This window comes from Octopus bimaculoides, chromosome 27 (genome assembly GCF_001194135.2).
Source record: "Octopus bimaculoides isolate UCB-OBI-ISO-001 chromosome 27, ASM119413v2, whole genome shotgun sequence".
NCBI classification, from domain to species: Eukaryota; Metazoa; Mollusca; class Cephalopoda; order Octopoda; family Octopodidae; genus Octopus; species Octopus bimaculoides.
This window is the reverse complement of record NC_069007.1, coordinates 20,998,361-21,011,362: the sequence shown is the minus strand read 5'-3', so window position 1 is coordinate 21,011,362 and position 13,002 is coordinate 20,998,361. Positions and strand designations below refer to the sequence as shown.

Sequence of the window (13,002 nt, the reverse complement as noted above, 5' to 3'; positions counted from 1 at the left end):
TATATATATATATATATATATATATATATATATATATATATGTATATATGTATGTATATGTGTGTGTATATATGTTTTTGTGTGTGTGTGTGTGTGTGTGTGTGTCTCTGTTTGTGTGTAGTATTTTATTAAAGTTAACAAAACTTCACACACTGTTGCTCCAATAATCAGGTGTTGATGAAATGATGGCGAAATATATTGCCCAGTTCCTGATTAGAGATCCTATCACTTTATTCAAAGAAAAGCTTCACCAAGACAATGCCAAGGATACTGATCACATTCAGGTAAAATATATTTGTTTAATACTTTTTTTATCAATTTACAAATAGATCGTTGTGAATTATGAAGCTAGAAATTAATTAAGAAATAAGCTGTTTTAATTTCATTATGTCAGAGATAAATTTTCATAGATCTGATAAAGTCAATTTCCTGGATGCATTTTGACCACAGTCTATGGGTCAATGTGATATGTTCTGGTAGTGGGTGGATCCAGCTCAATGAGATTGTAGGGTGTGACATGATCAATACCATGTATACCCTCCCTGGGTGTTCAAAACAGTCATACACCATCGGTACATAGAGTGCAGGAGGTGGAGTATAATCTGGTAAAGGTCAAAGGTTACTTAAAAATTTGCATTTTGTTTTCTTCACAATGTGTTCCCTTTTCAATGTATTTTACACTGCAATTATAGTAAATCTGACTAAATACTTTTTCTACACATCTTGATTCTAAATGCACAATGGTCATATTTTCTTCTGGGTTTCATAATCTATAATTAATGATATGCATAATTCACTAGTACATATTATATGTGTATAAATATATTCATTATTAAATTGTTTTAGATGTTCTATATCAGTGAAAAACCTTGTTTAACCTTCTGTTTTAGACCATCATTGGAAGTAATTGGCACAGCATAAGACTGAAACTTCCTGATGAAAAATCTGGATGGAAAATAGAATTTAGAACAATGGAGGTAACATTTTACTAGAAACTGTCTCCGTAATAAATATCTCTGTATATTTCATTGTATATAGGTGCGGCCATAGCTTTTTGGTGTTGGCTTCACATCGACATGGTTCTGAGTTCAGTCTCACTACGAGACACCTTGGAAAAGTATTTCTAATAATTCTTTGAATGTCTTATGCAAAATCTATGATGAGCCTGAGTGACACTGATGACCTGGAGTCACCTCTGATATCAATATAAATAAATATCCATAAATAAATATCAATGTTTATATATTACTATATATTGCTTTGCCTTGCAACTTTCAAAAGTCTTGAAATGCCATTAATAACCATTTTCTATATTTCCAGCTTCAATTGACCGACTTTGAAAATGCTGCTCTTGTTGTGTTTATTCTTCTTCTCACTCGAGCTATTGTTACTTTCAAACTGAACCTTTTGATCCCGATAACAAAGGTAAATATTGATTTCTCTAAAATAAATATTGAACTCTTTGACATAGCCATTGATATGTGGCCTATGGTAAGTGCCTGATTATATCTCAACACACTGCTTTCATAAGATTACCATTTTTAAAGTTATTAAGATCATACTTAAAGCTATTAAGATCACGTGTGTGTGTGTGTGTGTAATATAAAATTAATCAAAGGACATACTAAGTATGTCTACCTGCTGGAAATAACAGTCAAAACTCTTATTTAAATCGCCAAAAAAACTGATGATAACTACAGAAATCAACCATCTGAGGGCAAATGGGCTAAGATAATCTCTCAGCATACATTCAAGTATTTGGACTCACATGGACCGGTTTCTGGACAGGCATTATAGCCTCATCTTCCTCACCACACGTTACTATGATGGAAAGCCACCACCCGTCACGTTGAAGTCTGTACTGCAGCTGATTTGTTTTGCTCTGAATCATGGCAGCCACCAATGTGAAAATAATTTCAACATGGAGCAAATAATTCAGGAGAAAATATTCGTGAAGATATTATTGACTCTAATATTATCTAGTGTAACAATTAAAAATGATAATAACAGAATCAGTAACATGGGTGATTGCAGGCCCCCCAAAAGCATAAAATAGCTGAAGGATTAAAATTAATCAAAGGACATAATAAGTATGTCAATAATATCTTTGCAAATATTTTCTCCTGAATTCTTTGCTCCATATATGTATAATAGAAATATTTATTTATTCCTTATCGTTTCACTCTCTCCAAGGTTGAAGAAAACATTTCAATAGCACAGAAGCGTGATGCCATCAATAAAGAAAAGTTTTACTTCAAGAAAGATATTCAAAAAGGTAAGTAAGAAATTTTAAGAATAACAAGAAATTAATTTTAACTTTGATTAAATATCATGATTGTTTAGGAAATATATTTTGTTGTTTAACTAAAGGCCACACCACCTGAGAGTGTTGGGACATCCTAGGGTGTCACAAACATTAGTTAGAGGTATGATAGTGTTTCTACTGGGGTTTATAGTTTCTCTATTGCAGTACAAGGAGTGTCATGTACTTAAAATATATGGACGGTGGGATGATGGGGGTCTCTGACACATAAGGATAAATAAGATAAAGGTCCTTCCTGAGTCATGTAGTCTCATAGGGGCAGTTCCCCAGTTTCTGTGGTGTACATTTTCCCCACATGTACACAGACCCATTGGCTATATATACAAGTAGCTGCAGGAAATTACACCTCTCAACTTTAGTTATGGCATTGAACAAACAACATTGCTGACACACACAAACTGATTCACTTGCACAAATAGCGCTTTTCTGAGTTTTTTTTTTTTTATTTGATGATGATAAATAAATATTTTTGTTCTATCAACCAACCAAATATTTTGATATTATAAATCTATAATTGTTTTGTGTCATTTAGACTTTGCTGGTTGTGAACTAACTGATGATATTTACACCTTGATGACGATAAATGACATCATGAATGGAAAGGTAAAAAATATTTTTAATATATTCTAAAACAGTTATTTGAGATTCTAAATTCTAAAATCCAAAAGAAACAGATGTCTAGTTTTTATATCAGTTTTAAATGAATTGGGATTAAGTTAAAAATGAATTGGGTAAAATTTAGATTCTGAAGTAAATGGTAATTGTTTGTGTCAGTAAGAATTAGTCTACAAGAAAGATTCTAGAAAGTTCTGTAAGTTCCACCTGATGTGTGGGATGAAGAATCTGCATGACAACTGTAGTTCTTAAATGCTTCAATGAACTCTTGGATTAACCAGAATGGTTTCGATTATGGCATTGACATGATTCTTTTCGTTTTTAATCATTTTGATTCTATTCCCAACAGGATGATTTCCCTGGTTTAATTCCTCTCATACACAAATATCTTGATTACATTGACTATGATGCCAATGGCAGACCTCAGATAATGCAATACCTGAAATATATCTCAGACAAAGCTGCAGGTAAAATGATTCATTTTTTTTCCTCAGTATTAATAAATGTTATTTCAAATATACAACATTAAATCCCCAATAATGCTAGTTTCTTTGTCAGTTACAAAATATAATGTTAAGCAGTATTTTATCCCAGTAATCCTTATTGTTAATGTTTTTACACTCCAAACATTACACACTTACTATAAAAACCCATGTAATTTATGCACTTTTTTTCACAAAAATAAACTTTAGTGGTGCATAAATTACATGAGTAGATCATTTCCAGAATCATTCTTGAAATTAAATCATTCTACCATAATTCAGTTTTAAAGAAAATAAACAATCAACGCTTTATCTATTTGTGCCTCAGATCATGGAGCCAGGATATCGTTACATAATACAGCAAATAATTTCCATATAAAATAAATAATAAACCATTTATTATTTTAATTTATTTTCCAGGAAATATAATGACAATGGCTCAATGGACAAGGCAGTTTGTTAGAAATCATGAGGATTACAAGAATGATTCTGTTATCAGTGAGAGAATCACTTATGATTTTATGATGGAATGTGAAAAGATTGTCGACACTGAAGAAGGATGTCCACAAATATTTATCAAGTGATAAGAAATATTCCAACAACTTTGTCTTATATTTAATTAATTTGTTTAATTAACTATACAGAAAATATAATCTACAAAACCAAAGTAATTTTATAGTGAAACAAAGAAATATGTGGGTTTATGTGTAGATAGACAGATGGATGGATGGATAGATATAGATAGAAACAGATATTCAGGTACATAAAAAGGCAGACAGACACAGAAATAGTTAGGTCAGTGTACAAATAAAACAATACAGCACTCAATAATTTTATAGGATGTACATTATTTACATTTGACAGATATTTGTCCTCATCTGGTTTGTTGTTAACACGTTTCGGCCAATGTACTCTCCAGCCTTCATCAGGTGTCCTGGGGGAATTTCAAACCTGGGTTCTCATTCCTAAGGTATTTTTCCAATGTTATTATTATTCAGGTCACTGCCTGGAATCGAACTTGGAATCTTGCAGTTAATAGCCTGTGCTCTTAACCACTATGCTATATGCCCATGGGCAATTATGGAGTGAATTTTAGGGCTTATAAATCTAATATTCTCCTATCCTTCCTTAATACCGGTTTCCATATGCTGTTCATATCTGCACTCGGTCTGCTTAGGAAGTTATTATGTCCTAGCATATGTGCTGCCTCTTTTAGTTTTCATATTTTCCAGTGGTGTTCTCTGTCTATTATTTTAACTTCATCCCACAGGGATGATGATGATGATAACAACAACATCGGAAAAATACCTTAGGAATGAGAACCCAGGTTCAAAATTCTCCCAGGACAAAGGTGGACTTACCCTTTGACTATTTCCATTTTATATAAATTTTCTTCCTTATAATCTGACCATTAAGAGAGAATGGTAATTTATAGTCAATCTGACCCTTTTCTTTTCTTTCTTTATGCATTTTGTATTTTGATTGAAATTGTATTTTATCTGTCGGTATATCTATAAGTTTAGTTTTGTTTGTAAACTGCTGAAAACAACACATCACTTTGGGAATACATTATCACACTGAAACGATGAGAGGATCTAACGAAGAATATGTTTAAACAATCACCAGAGGAGATGCATTCCACACCTTGGATCTAAGATAATAATTGCCCATCTCACCTATGTACTACTAAGTGTGAGAGTGTGTCGAAACAATTGTAGTGATTTGCAAATAAAGACTGTCATTCATTCAATTTTCTGTCATTAATCTACAGTTGTATGTATATACGTGTGTTTGTTTATGCACTCATATTTAATTCTCTTTGAATTTAACTTTTTAAATTATATTCAATAAAAATTTCTTTGTTGTTACTGTTGAAGCGTACATGGAATGTATGTTATGTTAACCTTTTGTTTGTGTTTTGTTAAACCTTTTATTGGTGTATTTCTTTTAAAATACTCTGCCTTTGTTCCAACTGATTTTGAAATTATAAAACTGGTGTTTGGAGCATAAATTTTACCACCAACATGACAAACACTCCATCTCCTTACACACCCGACCTATTACTACACAGTGGAGGCATGTGGCTATGTGTTTAGGGTGTTGGACTTGTGATCAGAAGATTGTGGTTTCAATTCTTGGACTAGGCAATGTTTGGTGTTCGTGAGCAGAAGACTTCGTTACATGTTGCTCCACTTCACACAACTGACAAAAATGAGTAATCGTGCCAGGGGCTAGCGTCCCATCCAGGTGGGGAATATATATATATGCCATGAAATCAGGAAGCTGGCCTTTATGAGTCAGTATGACTTGAGAAGGTAGCTTTACCTTTACCTTTTTATATATGTAATTGATGACGATATGTAATTAATGTTGAAAAACCAAAAGAAAGCAGTGATTGGAAGTTAAAGATTTATTTTCAAAACCATTTTGTCATGTTTAACAAGTTTCTGGAACAGGAAGTAAATATTTTCTCTTCACAAATATGTACAATCTTTCATCTCAGCTAACCATGATTTGTGGTGTTTTGTTTCATCTTACTGCCACAATAAACTGAAATTACATAAGAAAATAACAATAATTCAGAATGCACTAAATGTATATATATATAAACACACATGATAGATAGATCGATCGATCGATCGATAGATAGATAGATAGATTGATCAACTGACTGGAGGAAATAATACTCGAATACCAAAAGCAGAGTAAAATAGTATTTTATTGAAGCTGTAAAAACTTCATAAACTATTACTCAGAGTTATACGTTATGCTGCATTTTTAGGTACAGGCATGGCTGTGTGGGAAGAAGCCATAGAAAAATCAGCCTTGAAGAACTCTGTCCAACGAAAGCAAGCATGGAAAAGGAAATCAAGTACATAAAAAAAGAAAAAGGAAAAAAATGAAATCAATCCAACTATGGTGGAATTTGAACTCAGAATGTAAAGGCTCATAATCAAAAATTGTAAACCACAGTACTGGTACTAGAACGATGATAATGCTGAAAATATCTGACCTCATCACTGTTAATTCTGGCATTCCTTCGTCGGCACCTTTTTTGAAACCTGCAATAAAAAATGTGTTCAGTAAATAAAAAAATTAAAATAAAAATAAACAATATTTTTGTGACAACAGTTGCTGAGGGCCCCCACGAGTCAAGGGGTCCAATTTTATTCAATGCATGCAGTGGTTTACACATGCTAATATTTAATACACACGCGTGGATATACTTGTTTATATGTAATACACACATACACATGATAATATTTTATATATATATACATATACACATTTTTTTTTGTTTGTACTGGTTTCAAATAATATAGGGGCTGCAGCCACATTCCGTAGTACCTTCGTCAAGGTTTGTATCGATCACATTGTCCCCAATACTTAATTATGCGAGGTCTGCCAGTATATACGTAGACGCGACCGTCAACTTTTCTCATTTTCTAACATTAATTTCCGATGTAATTGTCATCTACACCGGTCAATATATACAGTCTGAGACCCGTTACGACTTCGTGCAAAATTTCATTTAAGAATACCCATTTCTCGGAAGGTTATGAAGAAACGAAATCATAGGTAGGGAATCACATTTGTGCAGGTATGCCATAGAATAATAATTTAACGTTAATCATGAACAAAGATTTCTTTCATAACAAATCAGTTCCAACAAGGGGTTTGGAGTTGGAAACCCCATTAATTTTTCAAGGTTAAATGAATGAGACGTGAAACATTTAAAGGAACGAAACAGCCATAACAGAATTATTTCCTATTTGACGTTAGTAAAATCAGTGATCCATAAAGTTTGTTTCAATAAAACATTTCGTAATTATAAGTGGTACACACTACGAACAGCGAGTAAAAAGAGAGGAAGAAATATTTTTTAAATAGAGAGATTGGCCCTGGGCACATGTGAGAATTCTTCAATAATTCCACGGCGGGGACACGAAGCAATACAAGTTGTAATTGTATACCGATCTGTAAGTATTTCGGTGGGATTTACAATAACACAAGGAAAAACAGGGTAATCGAGTTGAAATGAAATTGAAAATAAAATGAATTGGATGTTTACGAACGTCAAACGGGAAATTACCAATTAGTTTAATTAATAATAAAGGTTTTATGTAACTCACCTAAATAAAGTACAGAAGGAATAAATCCTACATGGAATATTGTCTTAGCTAACCACAGCACACTGCTGACACGAGATTTCATTTCTGGACTCATGTGTACCATTGTGGATGAATTAATTGAAAAACCTGAAATTGACCACGGAAGAAATCAACAACCACCAATAGGCTGGGTAAGAAGAGGAAGAGACCGAAGCATGCGCTGAAGTAATTAAAGGTCGGATGGAAGTATGGGAGATGCTAAGCGCTATAATGTTTGATTTGTGTAGTCGTCGGAAGAATTGTGTTATTCTTTCCTAGAAATAAATACGTTGCAATGAATTTATTGTTTCTGTGCATCCGTATAATTATTTTAACTATCATTTTCACAATGTCTGGTTTATGTTTAACATAACAAGGAGTTCTATAACTGTTCAGACACACACCAAAGTTATGATTCATTCATTATTCTGATTAATTAACCGTGTCATTGTTGTTTGTTCACACACTAATATTCAAGTAAGTTTCTTTTATTCTATGTTCTACGAATCCATTTATGATATCGAGCTATTTAGCAGGATGGAATTAATAAAATTATCATAGATTTTAGTCCGGTGAAGGAAGCACATTTAAAGCATGTTTATTTTCTAAAATAATATTTAACTCAGCAATATTTATTTCCCAGTTTGTCCTTACACTGTTTTAATACAATAACATTTGATCTGAGATAGATTTGGCTATTATTTCTAGCAAGTTCAACAACCAGGTCGACTAGTCTCCATTGTTTATCGTTGTAGCTGTTTTAACCCTAGGTCAGTCCTGAATGAGCATACCTATGATCAATAGCATCCCACACATGATCACATTCCATTCGTCTTTACGTGCATCGCATGTCTGTAGCTTCATGTTTTCTATAAAGTCTTTATATCTCTTGCCCTGCGGCCATGCTGGAGCACCACCTTGACAGCGCCAAAATTTGAAATCAATCTTTATATATGGATTGAAAATAAAGCGGCGAAATGGCAGAAAAGTTAGCCGTCTTTAAATTCCGCCGAGGTTGACTTTGCTTTTCCATCCTTTCGAAAGGATAGAGAAAGGAAAACTTCAACAGCGACATTTGAGATTTTACGCCGCTAAAATACATTATAGCCTTATAGAATTTTATTTCTTTCCTGTAGACCGGTTCGCAAATGCAGAAACTCGCATGTTAATTAGCTTATTGGCTGTGGCTGCTTTGAAGTTAAATTTAAAAATAACTGGTTACCTTAAGATCGGATTTCTTTTTAAATATTAAAGAACAGTATATAAGAACAATATATATTCGGTATCATTTCAATTTGGATGAACACTTGTGTGGGTGGGTCCGTTCGCCTTAGCAAAAACCAGCAGTCGGAATCAGTTAAGAGAAACGTGATTTGCTTGTTGTGGTGTCTATTATTAGTATAATTGTTATTAAAATTAGTAGTGGTAGTATCTTTATTCTTAGTATGTTTAATTTTGAAATACTAAAACCGTTAGTATTAGCTTATTTGGGTGATTAATATATTGTGTTGCTGGATCGTTGGAAAACATGTATGTATAAGCATTTTGTTATTAAGCGATTCTTATGTAATAAAGAATGATTTAATATTGTTTATAGTTACACATTCAATATTAAACCATTTTGTTTATGTTTATGTGTATATATGTATGTTTTTACATATATATATGTGTGTGTGTGTATGTATACTCTTTTACTTATTTCAGTCATTTGACTGCGGCCATGCTGGAGCACCGCCTTTAGTCGAGCAAGTCGACCCCAGGACTTATTCTTTGTAAGCCTAGTACTTGTTCTATCGGTCTCCTTTTTGCCGAACCGCTAAGTCATGGGGACGTAAACGCACCAGCATCGGTTGTCAAGCGATATATATATATATATATATATTTATGTACACACACGTATATATAATGTTTTATTGCAGCTGAAAAGAAAAAAAACGTATAACTCTGAGTAATAGTTTCTGAAGTTTTTACAGCTTCAATAAAATACTATTTTACTCTGCCTTTGGTATTCGAATATTATTTCCTCCATATCGTTTTGCATCTTTGCGTTCACGCGTGTGTGTGTGTTATATCAACAACAGTGTTAATCTCTGTGGCCATATTAAACCTGCAATGGTGCGAACTGAACTTTGTTCTTAATTCACATTATCTCACTACCTTATTGATTTTACTGACTTGTGCGTAGCGTGTGTTTGAATATATATATATATATATATATATATATATATAATATACATACATACACGCTCATGCATGTATATGTATGTATATAATGGGCTTCTTTCAGTTTCTATCTACCAAATCTATTCACAAGGCTTTTGTCAATCTGAGGCTACAATAGCAGACACTTGCCCACGGTAGACAGAAATTCTTACAGTATTTGTTGCAATTATTAAATGGTTGGGTTAGAGTGACATGCAGGTCGTTAGTGTGACCTGGCAAATTTGTTAGTATGGTGGACAGAAAGCCTTGTAGTATTAGTTCCAATTACCAAATGTAACAAGAGCACCCAGAGAGCACAAACCTCTGCCAAAGCAACACCAACGCCTTCTCAACAATTAGAGTTCAAATTCCACTGAGGTCGACTTTGCCTTTTGTCCCTTCAGGGTCAATAATATAAGTACCTGTTGAGCACTGGGGTCCATATAATCAACTTGACCCCTCCACTGTAATTGTTGCCGAAATTTGATACCAATATTTATAGCTTTATGTGATATGCTTTTAGAACCAGTATTGCGCAAAAGAATTATATCATATTCTCTCAAGAGTTTATAAATTCTTATGATATTGATTAATATTTCATTTTGTTTTTGCTTATTTGTTACAGCATGGAAAATCTGAAACTGCGCCGGGTTCGAGAGCGTCTCCTGAATTGCCCCGTCTGCCTTGATGAGTACGAAGATCCTAGGCTGCTGCCTTGTTTTCATTCTATTTGTTATGAGTGCCTACAACAGCTAAAAAATGCATCGTCCATGCGCTTGATACAGTGTCCACAGTGTCGTGCAACTATTTCAACATCTCAAGAATTTCCTGCCAATTTTCTTATTAATTCTCTCAAAGAAGAAATCACCACATCTTTTGAACAGAAGATTTGTGACTCCTGTACAAAAGACAGCCGTTTGGCCAAGTACAACTGCAGCAAATGTAACATGGATTTGTGTAGCTGGTGTGCAACCAAACACAACCTTACCTTACACATGGATTCCATTGAGAACATACTCGTACCTCTTCAAGTTAATTATCCTGATCCTAAGGAACCACCAGAAGCAGAGTGCCAATTGCATAGTGGTGAATATCTACAGGTGTTCTGTGTCACCTGCAGTAAAGATATTTGCCTACAGTGTTATTACAAATCTCATTATCGACACAAAACTAAGCCACTCAAAGAGATGCTGAGTACGTTCAAAGAACTTACCGAAAAAGAGTTTGAATATCTCGAAGTTATTAAAGAGCAAATCAATTTACAACTTTTGAAGCTTGACCTGGTGAAAAATCAGATAACAACTTCTCGTGATGAAGTTTTAAGTAAAATCTACGACAGTCGTGACCAGTTTCTTTATGCAGTGCAGGCTTCCGTCAACGAACAAGTGAAGAAGGTCAATATGTGGCAAAGTCAGCTTATTCACGAGCTTGACCGACATTATTCCAAATTGCAGAACTGTTACAAAAGTATAGAACGCGGAAGCAAAGTGTTTGAACAAATGAAAGACGAAGAAACTAATTTCCCAACGATGCATGAATTTTCAAAATTTTTCAGCAGAATTGAAGCAGAACAGGAAAATCTTCATCGTCGGTCGTTTAAGCTTAAGAAAATTAAATTTCACCAAAGATGGCGTTTTAAATTTCAACCATTTTTTGGTTATCCTTATTATGAAACTGAAAAAGTTGAAATATTCCCAAGAGTGGAAAAGAGAAAGAAAAAGGTTGGACTCGTTAAAATATTCTTGCGGCTCATTATCTTTTTTGCCGTTCTTTCAGGTGTTTATCAGAATTTTAATGAAAACACAAATTGTAATTTTTGGTTAATTTTTAGCTTACAGTTGTATTTATTGCTTAGTTTTGTATTGTGTTGGTAAAAAGTTCCGGTCTACCCTTTAACATTTAAACCAATCACGTCCAGCCCAAATATTCTACTTGATTTATGATCAAACTGGCCTGATCTGGCCTTTCACATTTGTCCTACAATGTCATTCTAATAATAAGCAATCATATCATTGAAATATTGAAACTACTGCATAATCCATGGTTAAATCAAAATAATGTGAATAAATAAGAATTGACAGAAATCTGAATGCCAAAGGGTAAAACTCTCCGTTTCCAGCCCAAATACTCTGCCAATTTTATGTTCAAACTGGCCAGTTCTGGCCTGTCACACCTTCCCTACAATGTCATTCTAATAATAAACAATTACATCATCAAAATGTCATAGCTCTGAGATAAAGCATGATTAATTCAAAATAATAGGATTAACTAAGCATTACATTTGATGGAGTGATTTGAATACTGAAGGGTTAAATTTTTCTGTATTTGTATTTCAATACTTTTATGTTTTAGAATAACTAGGGCTGTGGCCATGACATATTTTCAAGGTTTTTGAGATAATGCCAGCTCTGAGACCTGGTCTTAATACTAGCAACAAAGTGGACTCCACTAAAGGTACACAAAGGCCCTGAAGTGCTGGTCAGTGGATTAGCTCTGCCATTTAAAAAATATTACACATTTAGTGCCTTCAACCATCAATAGAGACAAAACTAGACTGAATTCATTTCATTAAAACAAGTCAATTGCCATATTTGCCTGTATATAAGATGAACTTTCATGTAAGACACATCTCTACTTATATTTTGCAGGAAAAACAAATTTAACCCTGTTGCATTCAAACTGGCCATATCTGGCCAAAATATTCTACCTGTATTATGTTTAAACTGGTCCGATGTGACCTCTTATGGTTACCCTACAATATCATTCTAGAAACATAGAATCATGTCATTAAAATCTCAGAGCTCCAAGCATTGTGAATAAATAAGCATTACATATGACAAAGTAAACCGAATGCTAGAGGGTTAATATAGTTCATTATACACTCGTATACTCAGTATACGAGTGTATAATCTATATATTTGTGCCTCCTTTTCAAAATTTATCGATGTGATGAAATCTTCCAAAACATTTTATATGTATAATTTATTCTGACTTTTACAAGCTGCCTTCGATAATTTTTCTATGATCTAAGAATATTTAAATGTTTCATATATATATATATATATATATGTATGTATGTATGTATATATATATATATATGTATGTATGTATGTATATATATATATGTATGTATGTATGTATATATATATATATATATGTATGTATGTATGTATATATATATATATATATATATGTATGTATGTATATATATATATATGTATGTATGTAT

At 33.2% G+C, this 13,002-nt stretch overlaps 2 protein-coding genes and 1 long non-coding RNA gene across 5 annotated transcripts in view; 2 read left to right on the top strand and 1 right to left on the bottom strand.

Moving 5' to 3' along the window:
• LOC106870990 (glutamate--cysteine ligase catalytic subunit) overlaps window positions 1–5,170 on the top strand; it is a 16,013-nt gene extending 10,843 nt beyond the window's left edge. For both annotated transcript variants that reach the window (XM_014917238.2, XM_014917237.2), the window contains 7 exons: window positions 172–284; window positions 891–977; window positions 1,321–1,425; window positions 2,194–2,275; window positions 2,856–2,926; window positions 3,288–3,405; window positions 3,841–5,170. In XM_014917238.2, coding sequence (XP_014772724.1) covers window positions 172–284; window positions 891–977; window positions 1,321–1,425; window positions 2,194–2,275; window positions 2,856–2,926; window positions 3,288–3,405; window positions 3,841–4,004 — 740 coding nt within the window. In that variant the 3' untranslated portion in view covers window positions 4,005–5,170. The remainder of the gene's footprint in view (window positions 1–171; window positions 285–890; window positions 978–1,320; window positions 1,426–2,193; window positions 2,276–2,855; window positions 2,927–3,287; window positions 3,406–3,840) is intronic.
• Window positions 5,171–5,815: 645 nt separating this feature from the next.
• Window positions 5,816–7,737, bottom strand: LOC106871006 (uncharacterized). Its single transcript, XR_001409615.2, has 3 exons — window positions 7,554–7,737; window positions 6,434–6,482; window positions 5,816–5,970 (listed from the first exon to the last, which is right to left on the bottom strand). It is a non-coding gene; the product is annotated as an uncharacterized LOC106871006 (long non-coding RNA).
• Window positions 7,738–7,868: 131 nt separating this feature from the next.
• On the top strand, window positions 7,869–12,846 carry LOC106870987 (E3 ubiquitin-protein ligase Midline-1). 2 transcript variants are annotated; one of them, XM_052977276.1, is made up of 2 exons: window positions 7,869–8,048; window positions 10,399–12,846. In XM_052977276.1, exon 2 carries the CDS (start codon window positions 10,400–10,402, stop codon window positions 11,645–11,647), a length of 1,248 nt encoding a protein of 415 aa, XP_052833236.1. In that variant the 5' UTR covers window positions 7,869–8,048; window position 10,399; the 3' UTR covers window positions 11,648–12,846. The 2 variants fall into 2 exon arrangements, with proteins under 2 accessions (XP_052833236.1, XP_014772719.1); XM_014917233.2 differs by lacking the exon at window positions 7,869–8,048 and adding an exon at window positions 8,684–9,101.
• Window positions 12,847–13,002: the final 156 nt, after the last annotated feature.

Excerpts from the sequence above, each read along its gene's own strand:
- LOC106870987 (XM_052977276.1), top strand. The coding sequence starts at position 10,400 with ATGGAAAATCTGAAACTGCGCCGGGTTCGAGAGCGTCTCCTGAATTGC.